Source organism: Phocoena sinus, chromosome 14, assembly GCF_008692025.1.
Source record: "Phocoena sinus isolate mPhoSin1 chromosome 14, mPhoSin1.pri, whole genome shotgun sequence".
Lineage (NCBI taxonomy): Eukaryota > Metazoa > Chordata > Mammalia > Artiodactyla > Phocoenidae > Phocoena > Phocoena sinus.
The window spans coordinates 47,539,084-47,558,598 of record NC_045776.1 but is presented as its reverse complement, the minus strand read 5'-3'; the positions used below and the strand labels follow the sequence as shown (position 1 = coordinate 47,558,598).

The window sequence follows — 19,515 nt, the reverse complement described above, 5'->3', positions numbered from 1 at the left end:
GGAGTCATGGAGGAATCCTTTCTAATGTCACTAAGTAGTGATCATTCAGCCTCTGACCGAATGCTTCCAGAGGTGGGAAGCTTACTATTTAACAAGGCACAGTATTTACTTTGTTTGAAGCTGTGATTGTTGTAAATGTCTTTGTTAGAATGACCTGAATTTCCTGTAACTTCAACTTATTTGTTCTTAATTCCGCACTCTGGGGTTTCAGTGATCTTAATCTTTGACGTGTTAACCCTTCAAACATTTGAAGACAACTGTTATGTCTAAATATTATTCAGGCTGAAAATACCCAATCGTTTCAGCTCCCTTTCATTTGTTATGACTTCGAAGTTCTTCAACATCTAGTATGTACAGCTGACCCTTAAACAACACGGGTTTGAACTACACGGGTCCACTTACATGTGGACTTCTTTCACTACATAGGTACCACAGTGTGACATGATCTGCAGTTGGTTGGATCCGCAGATGTGTAACTGCAGACACAGAAGGCCGATTAAATCACATGCAGATTTTCAACTGCGAGGAGGGTTGCCCCCCCAATCCTTGCATTGTTCATGGGTCAACTGTACTTGAATCTGTCAACATGCTGCCTAAAACCCAAACCAGAATGGAACCTAACATTTCAGATGTGATCTCATGAGTGCACTGCACCACCTTTGCTTGGCTGGACACTGTAACTGCTATGAATGCAGTCTGTATTAGTTCTCTGTGGCTGCTGTAATAATGAGCACAGGTTTAGTAGCTTAAAACAACATGAACTTATTCTCCTATAGTTCTGGGAATCAGAAGTCCAAGATGAATCACTAAGGCTGTTTATTCTGGAAGCTCTAGGGGAGAATCCATTTCATTGCCTTTTCCAGCTTCCAGAGGCTGCCTGCACCACTTGGCTTCTGGTCCTGCCTCGCTCCCCGCTCTGCTACCGTTGTCACATCTCCTCCTCTTACTCTGACCCTTTCCCCTCCTTCTTTCACTTGTAAGGATCCTTTGAGTATGTTGGGTCCACCTGGATTATCCAGGATAATCCCCGCATCTCAAGACCCTTCATCTAGTCACATCTGCAAAGTCCCTTTTGCTGTGTGAGGTGACACAGTTATAGCTTTCAGGAGTTAGGACATGGACGTCTTTGGGGGGCATTACTCTGCCCACCACACGGCATACGGTCATATCAGCTTTCCTGCCTTCCCCACAGTCCCATTACTCTCTTCACATTCTGCTTATTCGGCTCGCAGTGAAATCCCTACGCCTTTTCCACAAAGCTGCTATGGAGCTAGGTCTTCCCCATTCCGCTTTTGTGAAAAATTTTAAGTCCTCCATTATGTATCCCTCTTTAAATTACATACTGTAGGTTCTGAGTTTGTTCCAAGGTACTGAGAAAATTCAAATTCTTTCACCCATGTTCTCGGTCTCCCTCTCGTTTTTGTGTCATTTTGAACTGGGTGTCCTGTTTCTATGTGTGAATCATTTCTAAAAGTACTGAGAGGACAGGGCTACATACAGGGCTTTGTTCAGGCTGACAGCTAATAAATTAAGTCTCTGGATTCTGGCTGCCACCTGGTTATACAATCTGTAATCCAGCCCATAACTGTGGCATTTGTTAGATTCTTGTTGAAATACTGTGTGTTTGGGTGGGACTCCAGGGGAAAGGCTGGAGGTCTGGGAGGGGCTCCAAGTCACCATACTGCCAGCTAGTCCCCTTAACTGTTTAGAGCTCCAGTGTACTTACCTGTCAAGCGAGTGGAATCAATCGCATTCAAGTTGCTTCCAGCCCCGCTACGGTATGAGCCTGTGTCCGTGCAAACACCCTGATCTACCAGTTTGTCTACCATAACCCCGAAGTAATGAGACTAACAGGGCCTGGGTTACAAGTCCCCCCTACGCTGACTCTGACCTTCTCCTTCTTTCCTCTGAGTTCACAAAGCAAGTGTGTAATAATCCACTCTGAAGTCCGCCAGGGACTGAGCCCCTCCCTACATAATGTTGTTCACAGCTATCATTAGCCGCTCTTGGAAGATGAGGGGAACACTGGCCTTATCAGCCCTCTGGCCCTGCTCAGGGCGGCTCAAGGACCCTGCTAGTTAGGGGTCGGTAAAGTGAAGGATTAAAAGGGCTCTCCTGAAGGTCATCCTGCACCTGGGACGTCATCTCACAGGCCTAGCCTTGAACTACCTCAAGCTGCCAGGTGTTCTTTTACTGTCTCTTGACTATCCTGGCTCCACTTCTTCCTTTACCGCCGCACCATCTGGTCTGCAGGACGGGGCCGCCCTCTGCGCTAGGGAGGGAGGGCTGGAGAACAGCTGAGCGCGTGCACTTGGCGTGGCCATTGGCTCCCCACTCTGACTCACCTCCCAGCATCGTCCTCCACCAGCCCGAGCACCAGAAGGGTCACCCTGTAACCATTTTCTGCACAGCTAAGCTCACGCTGGCTGTTCTTTTCACGGTAGGCTCCTTTACACCCGTCCTTCTCTGCTTCCTAACGCCCGCCTCCCGTCTCATCCGAGAACTCCCTGCAGAACAGACTCAGTCTCCACGGCCACTCTCTCCAGAAGCCTCATCCTCCTTTCCTTCCTCAGTCAGGATCATATAATTTTACCGTCTACATTTCACGTTGTTTAGGGTTTATCCTGTTTCCTTTTAGATTTTCTGGCCTTGTGCTCATCTCTTCTGGTATCTCAATCTTTTGAAGTCTTTTTCCCTGAAGACTCAGTTCCTATCTGAAGACGCCCGCCTTCCTTTCATTGGCTTTTTACAAACTCTAGACGACCCAGCCTCTTGTTCCCAAGGGACGAGGTGGAAATGGGCAGGCGTTTACGGGGCTGAAGCAGGTTTGGCCCCAGTTCTTCTTTTGAAGGAAGTGAATCCAAAGCATCCGTGTCTGCTTTCAGCAAAGCAAGTCCAGAATGTTCTAGTAGCCATTACTCTTCTCTGCTCCCACGCTGACTTTACCTTCTCTCGTTAAGACAGCATCCACCCCATCTCTTGCTTAGCCTCATATTCAGTAAAAGATAGGTTATTCACAGACGTATTATCCTGTTTAAATAATTTAACATCCTAGAATACATATTTTTAAAATAAAAAAGAATTTTTTTTTGAGATTTGCAATAATTCTGAGAGGCAGAAAGATGAAGATCTCATTTTACAGGTGAATACATTGGGCTTCCCTGAGACCTTGGAGAGAAGTACACGGAACAGGAAAGTAAATGTGCGTGGACTCCAAAAGGCAGATGGGCCGTTTTCCCAAAGCTTATTTCTTGATTAAATATTTGAATTCAGAAGACACTTTCCATACAGGGAGGAAAGTGATAAACACAGTGTATTGGTTTCCTACTGCTGCTGTCAGAAATTACCACAAGTTTGGTGGTGTAAAACAGCACAAATTTACTCTCTTGCAGTTCTGGAGGTCAGAAGTCTGAAACGGGTCTCACAGAACAAAGACGGGGTATTGGCAGAGCTGCCTCTTTTTCTGGAGGTTCATGGCGGGAATCAGGTTCCTCGTGTTTTCCAGCTTCCAGGGGCTGCCCACACATTCCTTGGCTCATGGCTAACCATCACACCACTTCCTTCCTGATACCTTCTCCGACTCTAACCCTCCAGCCTTCCTCTTTCACTTCTAAGGACTCCCGTGGTTCTATTGGGTCCACCTGGGTTATCCTGGATAATCTCCCCATCTCCAAACCCTTAAACTTCATCACATCTGCAAGGTCCCTTTTGTCACGTAAGGTGACATTCACAGGTTCCTGGGGATTGGGATGTGGACACCTTTGGGGGCCATTACTCAGCCTACCACACACGGCTTCTAGTTCCACAAAACCATTGAAAGTCTTATTTCACACCTAATGTACTTGAAGTTTCACAGGTCCTTCCACTCAAAAGGCAACTCAGCCACTCACTCATTCATTTTAAGACCTGTTTATGTGCAGCGGCCATACTAGGTACCGTGGGCACAAAGAGGGTTTTTCTACGAGGAATGCATCCAACTCCTCCCCGGAGCTCTAGAAGCTCTTCTCCCACCCGCGCTCGGGACAGGGGGTCCTGCTCCCGGGTCTCTCGGGCCGTGCTTGGTTCCCCAGAAGGCAGGGTATGTATGTATCTGGGCACCTGCAAAGAGGAGGCGCCAAGAAAACAAGGGGGAATGAAAGGATTTTATATTTTACATTTCAACAATAGCATCCATGTAGTAATCATAAACAAAAACAGATCCTTAGAAAACTTGGCTTTAAAAACATGTGTTTTTTAGGGGGAGGTGGGCCATCACAGTTTTTTCAGTGTTTGAGGTTTGGGACCTCTAAGGTTCTTAATTTCCCTGGCTCTGTAACCCTCCTTTCCTCCCTCCTTTCCTTCCTTTTTTCCTTCCTTTCAATTTTCTTTTTTTAGAGCAGTTTTGTTCACAGCAAAACTGAGCAGAAGGTAGAGAGGTTTCCCATATGCCCCCTCCCCCCACCCATGCACAGCCTCCCTGGCTATCCATAGCCTCCACCAGACTGGTCCATTTGTTACAATCTATGAACTTACACTGACACATCATACCCGAAGTCCTCACGTTAGGGTTCACTCTCGCTGTTGAACACTGTGTGGGTTTGGACAACTGTCTGATGACATGTATCCAGCATTATAATATCATACAAGGTAGTTTCACTGCCCTAAAACTCCTCTGTGCTCCACCTGGTCTGCTTTCCCCGCCCCCAAACCCCTTCCTTTTCTTCAAAGCCCAGGAGGACTGGCCCACTCACTCCTTTTGCCCTGCTACCACTTGGTACTTCCGGCCAGGAGTCTTCTTCCCTGTTCAGCACCATCTGAACACCATCTTCCAGCCCCTCCCGACCACTCCTTTTCCTGGGCCAAGGATGCCCAGCCCTGATAGCTACTGAAGGTAACGTGAGAGGTGGCAAGGTCCCTTCTCTACCCGGCCACTGTCTCCACACCCCACCTCTCTGACTCTCCCAGAGAAAAGCTAAAGTGTCCACAGGTGACAGTGACAGGGTGCCAATGGCAGATCCATGTGCATCTGGAAGCCACACCCTGGCGCGGCAAGTCACCGGGTCACGAGGCTGCAGGAGTTAGGGCTGCTGTGCAGGTGTGGCGAGGGCCAGGGCTGGGATGCTATCTGACAGGGTGCCAAGGGCAGAGCCCAAGGCAGATCCATGAGCATCTGGAAGCCACACCCTGGCGTGTGGCCAGGGCTGGGATGCTATCTGACAGGGCGCTGGCGCTGTTTGCTACCTCTGGTTACTGCAGCTTGTCCTGCCTCGGAGGGAGCGTCCTGGGGAGAGGGAGAGAAGTGGGCCTCGGCAGGCGTACCAGGAGCAACAGTCCCTCAGCAGGGACGCAAACTCTAGGTGGCAGAGCTGAGACCGTAGGCGGGGGCCGACATCCTGAGTGGGCACTCTCTCAGGTGCTAGGGAAGAAGAAACTTCCGGCGGGGTGGGGGGGAAGGTCTCCCCAGCTCGGCACTCTGCCTCCTCTGAGAAAGTTCGTTCCTCAGGAATGAGTACCTAGAAGCCATGTCTGTGTTGCCGCAGCTGATTGGCTAAAGCACCAGCATCGGAGCCAAGTGGAGCCAATCAGATGGTCTCTCTGTGGAACCAAAAAAGGGGAGAGAGACCCTGGCGTTGCTGGGGCAGAGCCAGGTTAAGGGCAGCAGTCTAGAAGCCCACAGACTCCCACAACCAAGGTCCTCAGAGCTGCCCTGGTGTTTCCACCCCTGAGAGAATGTTCCCACTGATTCTGTGAGATAAACGAGAATCCTTCCCATAAATCCTTCCTTCCTCTTTTCCTTAAGCTAGGACATTTTGCAATGTCTGGAGACATTGTTGGTTCTATAACTGGGAGGGGTTGGGTGCTACCGGCATGTAGTGGGTAGAGGCCAGGGATGCTACTCAACATCCGACAATGCATGGGACAGCCCTACCACAACAGTCATGTGGCTCGAAATGTTAATACTGTGAGCTGAGAAACTCTGAGCTAGACAGGAATCATTTCTGTTGCAACTACAGGAACACAAAACGAACCCTGATTGAATGGTCACTCCTAGTATCATTAGTGGTGACTCAACCACATGTGTTTGCTAATGTGACGTAATACGAAGTTCCCAACATCACTGGAGATGTATTCTCACCAGAATATTTAACTTAACCCTGTCAAGTCTTTAGATACAAGTTGCAGTTTACAGGAAATGAGAGCTTAGCGTAATGAGCTCACATGACAAAGCAACCAGACAAATCCAGATGGTGGGACATTGTGTAGGGCAAGTGGCCCGGTCTCTTCAGCAAGTCAGCATCATATAAAAAGGGACTATGCTAGATAATAAAAGGAAGGGACATAAAATAACTAGGTTCATCGAGGTCTCGGATCAGATACCAGCTTGGAAAAACCACACAGAAGGGACTTTCCTGGTGGCTCAGTGGATAAGAATCTGCCTGCCAATGCAGGGCACAGGGGTTCAATCCCTGGTCCGGGAAGAACCCCCATGCCGCAGAGCAACTAAGCCCGTGCACTGCAACTACTGAGCCTGTGCTCTGAGCCTGTGAGCCGCAACTACTGAGCCCGCGTGTCACAACTACTGCAGTCCACACGCCTAGAGCCTGTGCTCAACAAGAGAAACCACCACAATGAGAAGCCTGCGCACTGCAATGAAGAGTAGCCCCCGCTCAGCACTAGAGAAAGCCCGCGTGCAGCAGTAAACACCCAATGCAGCCAAAAATAAAATAAAAAATAAAGAATCCCTGGATCAAAAAAAAAAAAAAACCACATAGAAAGGACATTCTGGGGGTCTACCAGGGAAATCTGAATATGGTCGCAGTATTAGAGGAAATAAAATTTTATTAAAATGGAAAGGTAGAGATATTGTCTAATAAGCATAGCAAAAGACCCAGAAGCCTATGCACTAAAGTTTTAACATCGGCAATCTCTGAGTGGTGGGAATATACTGTTGAAACTTTTCTTTTTGCTTGTCTGTTTTTCCAGGTTTCCTACAACGTAGATATACTTCTTCTACAGTATTAAAAGGTTATTAGAAATAACTAATAGACTTTTGAACTTAAGCCAGGGAGAGGTAAGCTGGAAGCTGTCTGCTAGCAAATTTTTCTTTATCTAAGAAGGGGAGACATCTATCCAGAGACCACAAAAGATGTTAGCAACATGCGGGCACTTACCAAAGGGGTTCAGAATAGAAGCCTAGAGAGGGGTAATTTTGTGGTTCCCCATCAAAAAAGGAACCAAAGCTCTGGACTCCTGATGTGCTGGGAATTCCAACTGTGTGCATGCGTGTGTATATGGGTGTGTGCACACACACACGCCCATGCATGCCTGGGAGTGAGCAGAAAATAGAGCAACAGTGAACAAATCAGTATAATTAGGGGTGAGGGGAAATGAAGGGAAGTTTTATTATTATCCATAATAAAACACGGCAGAGAAGTTCTACAATCACTTATCTAGAGAAAAGATTCCAACGCCTTTCAGTGGGAGCAGCGCACAAGCAGCGGTCACTTAAGTGGTGTTCTGAAGTATGAAATTATCTAAATTGTTAAATGGGTATCTAGCTCAGACAGCACATTTGCAGAACGAGATTTTCAGGGTCGTAGGATGCTGTGATTTCAAGATTTCATGCATTTGCTCAAGCCAGCATTAAATAGCTGGAGAGGGGAGCAGGTCATCAAGGAATGCTTGCTTCCCTGAAAACCCAGTAAGAGAGATTCTCTCCACAAGCCAAATGCCGTGTCCCTTTTCCAAGGTCAGGAGATAAACTCTGCCAAGGAAGAAAGCACTATAGTACTGCTCAGGGACGGGCAGACAGAGCCCATCTGTGTGCGCCCACGTTTGTGATTCGCACAGACTGCGATGGATGTACCTCCATCATCACCTGTTCTTTGGCTGCTCTGCCAGGTTCCAGACTCTCTGTAATTTACAGCCTGTCTGTCACCCAGAGGTTCTGTGGGAAACATTGCAGGGCCCTGGGATACGTGAGTTTCATTTGACATGCTTTTTGTCTTTTTCCCCAAGTGTGGGCTACAGTTAAAACCTGAGGCAATTAAAGGGTGTGTTCTGTGCTTGGAGTTGATGAACAGCAGGTCTTTCAGAGCTCTGGAATCCCAAGGGAGCACCAAAGGTACAGAGAAGCACCCATCCCAATCCTAGCCAGGGGCAGGGGGCTGGGGGTGGTGACTGGGTGAGTCCTCAAGGGACTGTCCTCTGGAATGGGCCACAGCTTATCTCCCATGCAGTTTTTCTCTCCCCAGCATCTAACCTGAATATTCTTGGAGGAAAAATAATGCCTGCCACATTTAAATGTGTTTAAAACACCTAGCTCTGTTTCTGGAACATACTGCAACTAAAAAAAAATGGCTATTATCATTTTCTGACTGTAATTCCCCATAAATTGTTTTATATTCCCTGGAGTCTGCATCTCTTTTTTTTTTTTTTTTTTTTTGCAGTACGCGGGCCTCTCACTGTTGTGGCCTCTCCCGTTGTGGAGCACAGGCTCCGGACGCGCAGGCTCAGCGGCCATGGCTCACGGGCGCAGCCGCTCCGCGGCACGTGGGATCTTCCCGGACCCGGTCACGAACCCGTGTCCCCTACATCAGCAGGCGGACTCTCAACCACTGCGCCACCAGGGAAGCCCTGCATCTCTTTTAATCACGGAAATTATAAGTTAATATATTACCCTGACAAGTAGTTTAGGATGATGATATTACATACATACATGTTTTATAATTTCCATTTAGTCCTATATGATTTTAAATGGAAGTGTAGTGCCTACTTATAGTTAGCTTCTGGTCGCCTATGATTCTTTTGACCTTTTTCGGCTGTGTTTAAATTAATTAATACTAAGTAATTATTCCGTGTCCAGCACACAATGTCCTCTAGAAAAACCTAAAAATGATCCTGTTTGTGAGACTCTTACAAAGTAGTTAAAGAGTCAGGATATACATACAAAATATCCAAAGTTCAAATATAAGGAAGTATATGACCAGGTATGAATGAGAATCTGGTTTGAATGTGAGACTCACTTCATTCATTTACTCATCCATCCGTGTATTCATTCACTTATGCCACAGATATTTACATGTTACTATGTGCAGGGCTGAGCTAGTGTGACAGACACCGCTGGCTAGCTTCCCCAATAGCTATGCCCAACCCTTTAGCCTTTGCCCATTTCTCTCACTGTAGAGGTTGAAAAAGAAAAAAATTCACTTTTTCAGCCTCCTTTGCAGCTAGGGGAGGCTCAGTTCTAGCCAATGAGATATAAAGAGAACCTGGGAATCTTCTGACAAGGACGAAGTCTTGTGAGTTATAAGCCTTCTGTCCCCTTTTCCTGCCTTGAATGAGGATGTGATGCCTGGAGCTGTGGCAGTCACCTTAAGACCCTGAGGTGACAAGCATGAGGCCAGAACGTCAGCACTGAGGATGACAAAACAAAAAGAGAGAGTCCTGTCCTTGATACCATCACTGAGCAGATACCACTGCCAACAGCCATGGACCTCTGATTTCTTATGTGAGAAAAATAAATCTCCATTAGTTTAAGGTGCTGTTGATTGGCTATTTCAACACTTGCAGCTGAAAGCATTTGCTAACACACAGCTGGGTACACAGCACTAAACAACAGAGACAAATCATTACAAATACACTGTGTGTGACCACGGAGAAGCGGGGATACAGGCAAATCTAAGCTAGAGTAGGCACATGATGGCTTAGTGATGAATATGATGAGCCCTAAGTGACAAATTAAGGCCAGGGAAAGAGCAGCAGACAGAGTGGGCTGCTCTGAAGTGAACAAGAAGATGGTGTGGTACATGTGTAGGTTAAGAGCCGGGTGAGGTAGGCAGGGGCCTTGGGCACTCTGACGGGGATGTGCTGCTTTGCTCCATGAACAAGGCATGGGAAACTCCTGCAGAGTTTGAAGCAGGAGCAAGTCACGACTTTTTTTCAAAAGTGTCCCTTGGTGAGGAATGGGGTGGGAGATGGAGGAGTGGGAGGGAGAGGAGGGCATAACTATAAAAGGGCAACAGGAGGGATCCTGGCCATGATGGAAATGTTCTGTACCTTGACTGTGACAATGCTGACATCCCCGTTGTGAGGTTGTAGTATAATTTTGCAAGATGTTACACTGGGGGGGAACTGGGTAACACAGGATCTCTCCATTATTTCTTACAGCTGCATGAGAATCGACCATGATCTGAAAATAAAAAGTTTAATGGAGGGCTCCCCTGGTGGTGCAGTGTTTGAGAGTCCGCCTGCCGATGCAGGGGACACGGGTTCGTGCCCCGGTCTGGGAAGATCCCACATGCCGCGGAGCGGCTGGGCCCGTGAGCCATGGCCGTTGAGCCTGTGCGTCCGGAGCCTGTGCTCCGCAACGGGAGAAGCCACGACAGTGAGAGGCCCGCATACCAAAAAAAAAAAAAAAGTTTAATGGAAAAAAGTGTCTCCTGGTTTCAACATGGAGAGTGGATGAGAAGGGGTAAGGGTGGGAGACGGGACACCAATTATGAAGGGACCCTGAGTCATCCAGAGAGTTGCCGGGCCTTGGACTAGGGAGGGGAGATGAGAGGGGTGAATTGATTCGAGAAGTATCCGGAGGGTACTCTAGGCAGAGCCACCGATGGATGGATGTGGGAGGGTAGGGCCTGGAGCAGGACGGTGGATTCTGGCATTTTCACTGAGATGGATAGGACGCAAGGGGAGAGGAGCGGGTTTCACGGTGCTGGCGGCGGGGAGGAGGCGGTGCCCCACCCCCCCAGCCCCTGGGTGGGCAGCTCGTTTAAGGAGCCAGTGAACTATCCAGGTCACTGTTCTGAGTGGGCGTCTGGAAATGCAATCACCTTCAAATAGGACTAAAGGTGAAATTTCTCTCCTCCACCCACTTTCCCACTCCTAGTGCCTTCCTTCTAGGAAAACACCAGAGAGGAAGGAACCCTTGGCTCTCATTCTTTCAGCCCTTTCTCTACTCGCCGATTGCTCTCCCAGCCCTAACCTGGGAGCCAACGCCTGCCACCCGCGGCGCCCGGGTCTGACGAGAGGCTGGGGTCCCTGCCGAAGACCCGCCCGCGCGCAGCAGGCTTCTCCCCCTCCCCCACTCCTTCCTTCCCTTCTGTGCCCAGTGCAGGACTCAGCCCCGCTTCGCATCTCCACGTAGGGCTTCTGCCTGCTTTCTAGAAGACTTCCCTCCGAGCTCCCGTCCGCTGCAGCTGGTGTGCCAAGCGGCCGGCTGTCAACTCTGCAGCCGGGGGTCCCTGCAGCGAGGGCCCCGCTGTCTAAACCCGTCGGCTCGCTCTGCCCTCGTGTCTAAGCAGGTGGGTCCCCAGCCCTAGACTGAGGGCTGGAGCCCGGAGAGTCCCCTGCGGCCGCTGCGGACGATGCTCGCAGATGAATGGCGTGGCACGAGGGGAAGGCAGGAAGGGGCAAGTAGAGAGAAGAGTGTATACGTTGAAGAGCATCCTTGAACACCGTCTAGGAAGGCGCCGTATTAGAGACTCGCAATACGTTTTCCTTCCTGAGTCGGAAGAGACCATCCTTGGTAAAGTTGCCGACTTTTGCATTTAGGAGCCACGTTGCACAAACCACCTTCCAATGTCCGTAAACCCTGGAATCCTGCTCAGCACCGTGAGAGGCCCGCTCTGAGAGGCCCCCGGGAACCCCCAACTGGCTGGGGCGCAACAGAGTCACAAGAGTTCCTCCGATTCATTCCAGGGCTGCGGGGAACTGCACACACTCGTTACAGTTATTATTCTCTTATTTTTCTGCCAAATGTATATTGTTTTCATGTAAGAGAAATGCGTACATGATATGACCCTTCTACACTCTCTTTTCCATGTGGCTAGTCATCCTTGGCCCATACCCTACAGGTCAAAGCCCTGAAGGAGAGGATGGATGAGAGCCCCCCCGAACCCCTATTAATTTGGGATCTATTCTTCTAGATTTTTCTATCTACTTACACATACATACCCATAAGTTTTTACATAAATAGAAACATACTATACATATTCTGCAACTTAATGCTTTCACTGAAAAAAATCTTGGTGATTTTTTCCCCCATACATCAACTAATCCATAGTATGAACAGTGTGTGATATTTGTAACCATCTGCCATTGTTGAACATTTTTTAATTGTGTCCAATTTTTACTATTACAAATATAATTATAATAAACATTCTGTGTACATTTATTTTTGCATATTTATGTGTTACTTCTAGAAGATAAATTAATAGACATGGAATTGCTAAATGAAAACTAAATTAAAACTACCACTAAATTGTCCTCCAAAAATGTTTACTAGTTTTCACTCCCAACCACACTGTATGTTCCCCAATACTATATATTACCAATTTTTTAATCTTTGCCAATCTGATGGATAAAAGGGGGTATCTCATTTAAGTTTTGTTTCTTTGATACTAGAGAGTTTGAATATCTTTTCAAATGTTTATTGGCAATTTCTATTCTTTTCTTTGAGAAACTTTTGTTTACATTTTAAAATGTTTTCCATTAGGTTGTTTGCATGTTTCCTACAGATTTTTAGGAGCTCTTTTATGATGGATATTAATTTTTTGTTGCAAATATTTCAACTAGTCCGACACTTGTCTTTTATTTGTATATGGTATCTTTAGTTCAACAATTTTTTTCTTTTTTTAAGGATGGCTTCTGGGTAGTAAGTCTTGCTTAAGTAGGCCCTCAGTGCCTGAAAATTATACTTTTGGAAATTCCTTTTTATTTTCTTCCAATACTTTTTATAGCTTTAATTTTTATGTTTATTCCTGGAATTTTGGTGACCTTATGACAGAGATAGGGCTCTGGCTTTACATTTTTTCCAAAGGTCTTAGTGCCAATTGTCTCACTGCCAATTACAGACTATTCCTTTCTTTTCCCACCGATTTGAAATACCACCTTTATAATATATCAAATTCCTACATACACACACATCTGTCTCCAAACCCTGTTTTTCTCCATTGATCTATGTGTATAATTTAGCCCTGTCAGGATCACACTTTCTAATCACTGTAGCGCTATAGTATGTTGTGATGTCTGGTAGGACACTTCCACTATTGCCCACCATTACTATCACCACCAAATATTTTTTAGCTCTTCTTAAGCATTCTTTTCTTCTACAAAAACTTTATAAATGGGTCATATTTCCTTTAAAAAAATTGTGACTTAAATGGGTTTGCACTGAATGTATAAGTTAATTTGGGCATAGCTGACATCTTTACAATATTGAAGCTTCCCAACCAGGAACAGAGAATGTCTCTTCATCTATTCAATTCTTGTTTTAAACTTGTATGTAGAGATTTGCAGTTTTCTTAATCAGGCTTTGCATATTTCTTAAGTTTATTCCTGGGTGTTATAATTTTTGTTGTTACTGTTAGTGGTACATTTTCCCATTACATTTTATAATTGGCTTTTGCTCTACTATTGGTAAGCTGTTGATTTTAATGTATTGACCCTGAATGTGGATGCTTTAATGAGTTCTTTATTAGTTGTAATAGTATTTAATTGATCCTTTAGAATCTTCTATTTAGAGAAGTATTAACAGTTGCAAAGATAACATTTTTGTATACACCCTTCTAATATTAACATTTTCTATTCGTTCATGTCTAATTTCATTGCCTAGAGTTGCCAGCACCATGTAGGACTAACTTTAACACTTGTTAGTAACTTTAAAAGGGAACGCTTCTAAAATTTTACTGGTAAGTATAATTCTTCCTTTAAATTTCTGGGAGAAAAAGTCTTTATTAAGCTAAGGAGGTTTCCTTTTATTCTCTACCTAAGACTTGTCAGAAATAAGCTTTGAATTTAACCAACTTATTTTCAATCTATTAAAATGAGTTGTAATTCTATTCTTCACATAAAAGCTGTCCTCTTTTGGCCATGTAAAACTTTAATGACCATATACGCTATTTCATTAAGACAGTATAACCATGTCAGAAACCTGATGCCATTAGAGTTGGTGTATGTTAAAAACGTAGAACTGGAAATATTTTTTGGAGCATATCAAAACAAAGCACATATTTATGCTGTTGGTAATTTAATATGAATCCCTCACCTTGAAATCATCAGGAATGAGGAGTTTTGATGTTCGTAGAAAATTCAAGATATATCTGAACATCTGTCCATCTCTGTCAATGAAATAGTGCTGTTTGAGACTGTCCAAAACAATGGGCTCTGTACCATCAAAAAGTCTTCCGATTCTGTGATAGGAAAGAGGGAACAGTGAAGACAATTAGAATCAATTGTTCGGCCGCTAAGACTGAGAGCTACTGTTTTGTGTCACTGTCAAAGGTAGCACTTTTGAAGATGGCAGTCCGGGAAAATCACCCACTAAGTAGTTATGGCTCTCTGAGAAATACTGGCCCCTGCTTGATAAATATCTCAAGACCAGACAATTCAAAACAGTCTCAGCCTTTCTCAAGTAAATTCTATTATTCAATGTCTTTTACCTGTAAAGAAGATGTCCTGACATGGTGATTATGGCTAAGTGCTTTCACTGTAATGTAAGATCATTTCTTTCCCTCTGTGTTACTTAAAACAACCCTCTCTGCCATTATAATACATATATATATATATATATATATATATATATACACACACACACATATATATACATATATATGTATATATATAATTGCTCCAAAGTGTCTTTTAAACAGATTCTACAAAAAAAGCAATTTTGTTTTTAAGAAATCTGTTTTCTGATCTTTCCCTACCCATAACTCCCAAATTTTCTAAAAATAAAGCAATGCCTATATGCTAACATCTACATTTAATTATAAAAAACAATAATTGAGAATATCACTCATCTAAGAGAATATGTTTTCCATTAACAATATGCAGTCTAGTTTCCTAGGTCTCAGCAAAAACCATCTGTAACAGCCAAGAATCGTTATAAAATATAAACATTTGACCACCCAAAAAGTATGACCTAGTGCTGAAACATTAAGTGGCTATGGGTAATTTTTAAAAACAGGAATCTATAATATGTTTTTCGTCTTTACAGTTAACATTTGAAAAGCGTGCTACAGTTAAAGCATTTTGTATCCATTATCATTTATCTCTTTAAGGAAGGCTGAAACTATACACTTCAGTATATACTCAGTTAATAGAAAGCAGTCACATCTATAGTATGAACAGGTAGAGTGTTGGCTAATGACAAATAAATATCCTGTATCAGAAAATAGAATTTACACACTTGAAATCTCTTCCTTTGCCAAGAGGTGCATTTGATTTTCATGAACAGTGTAGGCAGGAAAATGGTTCCATTTTTTAAGAAAAGATTTTGTAGAACTCATAACAAGTCTCTCTCTGATTTGAAACACCACTTTATTGCTTTGATGATGATTTTGACTTGAAGATGATTTTGAAATTTTCTAATCTTATTGTTGAAATGGGACAGATGTAATGGTAAATCGACAATTCCATCCCTCTTAAAATACAACAAACCAATCAACAAATAGGAAAGCTGCTCCCCTCCCTCCCCAAAAAGAAAGACTTGTGAATCTGTTTCAATAAAAATCTTTTAAAGATAATTAGAAAACTCACGTCCTACCTGAAGGTAATAAGCGCAAAGAAGAAAGCAACTAATTAGTCAGATCATATTTTTAAAACTCAATGTATTTTTCTCAACTACTCTTTTCATCCAACTTCCCACGAATTGTGGGTGATCATCCAGGGTGTAGGTTACAACCATCCTGGGACTCTTGCACCACATGCTACCTTGTCATTCATTTCTCATAAACACATCAATCAAATGGTAGACTATAGAAAGAAGAGGCAGCGAAACTAAAACACATTTTGTCACGCATTTATACGGTTTCCAGGACAGTTTGGTGCAGGATGGGAAAGAATAAGACTTCTTTGCCTATTATGAAAACATTCTACTCTTCACTGTTAATGATAAATTTACAGTTGATAGGGGAAGAAAAGGGAACTATATTTATTGTTTTCCAGATAACTTACACTCACCTAAGCACTTTATGTATGCAACAAATCCATTATCCTCCTTTTAAAGATGAAGAAATAGGCTCAAAATGATGAGTAACTTGCCCAACTAGTTAAGTAGCATTGGGGGATTTGGGCACAGTCTGTTTGATCTTAAAGGGGCCTCCCTACAATGATTGGAATGAAAAGAATTACCACTGCTGAATGAAAGCTTTCCGTCTAGAGTTTTCATTTCTGCCTTACATTTGTTCAGCAAGAGTTTTATAATGAAATCCAAGCGTGTACACTGATTATTTTTGTGGCCTGATGTAAATTAATATCAAAGATTACAAGTCACTTCACTAATGAGATGAAAAGTAAATATTTTATTCTTAAATAAATCCCTTTAATTTTTAAATACTCAATTTCAAAATCTAGACTTGGAAGGTCGCCAGCACAGAATGAGTGATTAAATAAATCTTCACGGGCTTCCCCGGTGGCGCAGTGGTTGGAAGTCTGCCTGCCGATGCAGGGGGACACGGGCTTGTGCCCCGGTCCGGGAAGATCCCACATGCCGCGGAGCGGCTGGGCCCGTGAGCCATGGCCGCTGGGCCTGCGCGTCCGGAGCCTGTGCTCCGCAACGGGAGAGGCCACAACAGTGAGAGGCCCGCGTACCGCAAAAAATAAATTAATTAATTAAATAAAATAAATAAATCTTCACGGAGTGAATGGGTAAAGCAGTGACTGAGTGAGGAGGGGAATGAGGCTCCGCCAGTTACTAGCTGTAATCTGGGTAAATCAACTTCTCTGCGTCTCCATTTCTTTTATAAAGGTACCCTTTTTCTCAGAGTTGATGAAAAATACAAAAAGAGTCATGGCACGCTCAAAAAGAACACAGCAAAAGAAGGTACCCCAAAGGAGCAAACGAAAACTACAATGTCTACGAAAACAGTTCTTAGAAGCCTGCGGCCACTGTAGGGAACAGGACTGAAGGAGTAAAAGGAAGAATCTTGGCTTAAGTGTACTGATACAGACCTTTCCAAGACAGGAGAAACGTTGTGTAAGCGGCTTTTAGGATACCATCAAAACAAAACAAACAAAACCCACCTCCAGCAGACACGGGAAATTGCGCATAGTTGCAATCAGAAGCGCCTTCAGATCTGACTTGGATGACATAGGAAAAGAGGCAAAGGAAAGAGGAGGGAAATCTGAAAGGAGACCCAGCGCGGGTGGGGTAGGGGGTGGGGTGGGGGGGGGCAGGGAGGTGACTGCGACCTCTGGGCGAGGCAGTGAGAAAAATGGAGTCTGTAGGTGGAATCATTCAAGACGAAAGGGGGTGAGAAGCTGGAAGGACTGGACTCCCCGCGTTAGATGAGAAACCCACCGAAGCCCCGGAACCTGCGTTGGCCCGGAACCTCCGCTTCGAGCTCGCGCCAGGCTGGGGAGGGCGCGCTCTGCGGACCAGAAGGTGGGAAGGGCGTGGCCTGAAATTGGTGGGAAAACCCTCCCGCCTTCTGCGCGGGGCGGAAGGAGCTGGAGAGGAGGAGGACGGCGGGATCGGGAAGGAAGAACCCGTGGGCACATGAATGCACATTCCTGGCTGCAGTGAAAGGCCCCTGGGAGAAGAAAGAGTCCCTGCGTTTGGGTCAACAAATGTTTGATGTAATAAAAAAGAGACACTGCTGCAGATTTTTGCTAACTTTAAAAGGAGGAGGTTTTGAATTTGTGAAAACAATGCGGAAAGACCGGGTGGTGCCAGTGATCGTAAAGTGGGGTCCTGGGTCGGTTTCGAGATTGAATGTGCTGTGGAAAAGCATTGTTTGGCTAAGCAAATAGAGGGGAACATCGACACAGGCTGTATTTCTTGTGGACATATGAATGGAGTTACAAATCAACTGCAGTGACTTGTAAACTCTGGTGCCTGAAAACTATGTGGAACTGATTACAGTTTGCTAACCTTTGAGAACATTCCTGTTTTTCAACTGACCAAGACCAAGCTTGCTCCGGATGATGTACAGCTGTTTGTTTGTTTTTTTTTTAACACTCATTGAACCTTCCTTCCACAAGTTTTTTTTTTGACATTTATTTTTTAACATTCTACTTTGGACAGTTTCAAACTTTATGCCAAAGCAGAGAAAATAATATAATGAACCCCCATGTGTCCACCCAGCTTCTAAAGCTATCAATTCTTGTCCAGTCTTGTTTCACCTGTACCTCTATGCCTCCCTCTCCCCCTCTGGAGTTTCTAAGTAAATTGCAAACATACTATCTTTTTTTTTTTTGCGGTACGCGGGCCTCTCACTGTTGTGGCCTCTCCCGTTGCGGAGCACAGGCTCCGGATGCACAGGCTCAGCGGCCATGGCTCACGGGCCCAGCCGCTCTGCGGCATGTGGGATCTTCCCGGACCGGGGCACGAATCCGCGTCCCCTGCATCGGCAGGCGGACTCTCAACCACTGCACCACCAGGGAAGCCCCCATACTATCATTTTTATCTGCAAATATTTCATTAATTAAAAGAATTATAAAGGTTCACTAAAAAATGCATTAACAGATATTAAAATACATTCCTCTTTTTTGCTTTTTAGTATTAACTCTGTTGACTACTTTTGTTTATGGTGGAAATAATGCAGCCCAAATCTCCAAGGAAATTAAGCTCCTTTTGGTGGAAAGTTAGTCTGCTTCCTCACTGTGGCTCCCCCTCTCCCTGGCATTAAAGAATGGTCTTAAATAAAGGAGAATATAGGGATAGGACCTGACTTACCTGGCTTAATGTGAATCAATCACTGAGAATTTTTTCTTGTGTAGTCATTCATTTAGAGGACCTGGTTTCTCTAATTTACCGTGACTCAGTTCCTTAAGAATTGCTCTTTCCTTTTCTATTGTGTAGTCATTCAGTTATTCATCCATTCTTTCCACCAATATTCACTCAACCTGGCCATGTGAAATACAGGGGACGCAGTGGAGAATAACTGCACTCTTGACTTTTGTGGAATTTAACAGTCTGTGGGGCTGGGAATTGCAGGTCAAGTGCAGTGTGATTGAGTGCACCAGTGGGTAGGCAGAGTGGGCTATGGGAGTACACAGGGAAGAAAAAGAAAGTCCACTGGAGAACCTGAATGATACGCAGAAGTTGGCCAAGTACAGGGGTGGGAGGTAAGGTTAGATAAGAAAGGAGAGGAGTAGGGAAGATACAAACGCTTGAAGCTGGAAAAAAACAGACATGTGATTACTCTCCACTGGGGCCAACTGAAAAATGAGGCTGGGGCAGCAGAAATCAGCTTAAGTCAGATCACAAAGAGCTGTGTAAGCCAGGTCAAGGAGTTTGGATTTGGTTCTGAGGGCGATGGGGACTGATGTCAGGCTATGCTCTCAGCGATGTTAAGGAGAAGAGCTCCTTTAGAAGTGAGACAATCAAAACACTTTATCTGAAATCACAGCTCCTCACAGATGCAGCTTGTAACTTATCCAAGTCCTGCCTCCTTTGCTTTGCTTTCTACTGTGTCATCTGTATAGAGCAGTGCTTCTTAACCCTAGCTGCACAATGGAATCACCTGGGGACCTTTTAAAAAATACAGATGCCCAGTGCCACATATTCTGATGTAATTATTGGTCGGG

At 44.8% G+C, this 19,515-nt stretch overlaps 1 protein-coding gene across 3 annotated transcripts in view; it reads right to left on the bottom strand.

Moving 5' to 3' along the window:
• KCTD1 (potassium channel tetramerization domain containing 1) overlaps window positions 1-19,515 on the bottom strand; it is a 183,361-nt gene that overhangs the window by 7,096 nt on the left and 156,750 nt on the right. For all 3 annotated transcript variants that reach the window (XM_032602750.1, XM_032602751.1, XM_032602748.1), the window contains exon 3: window positions 14,030-14,174. In XM_032602750.1, the coding sequence (XP_032458641.1) occupies window positions 14,030-14,174 (145 nt within the window). The remainder of the gene's footprint in view (window positions 1-14,029; window positions 14,175-19,515) is intronic.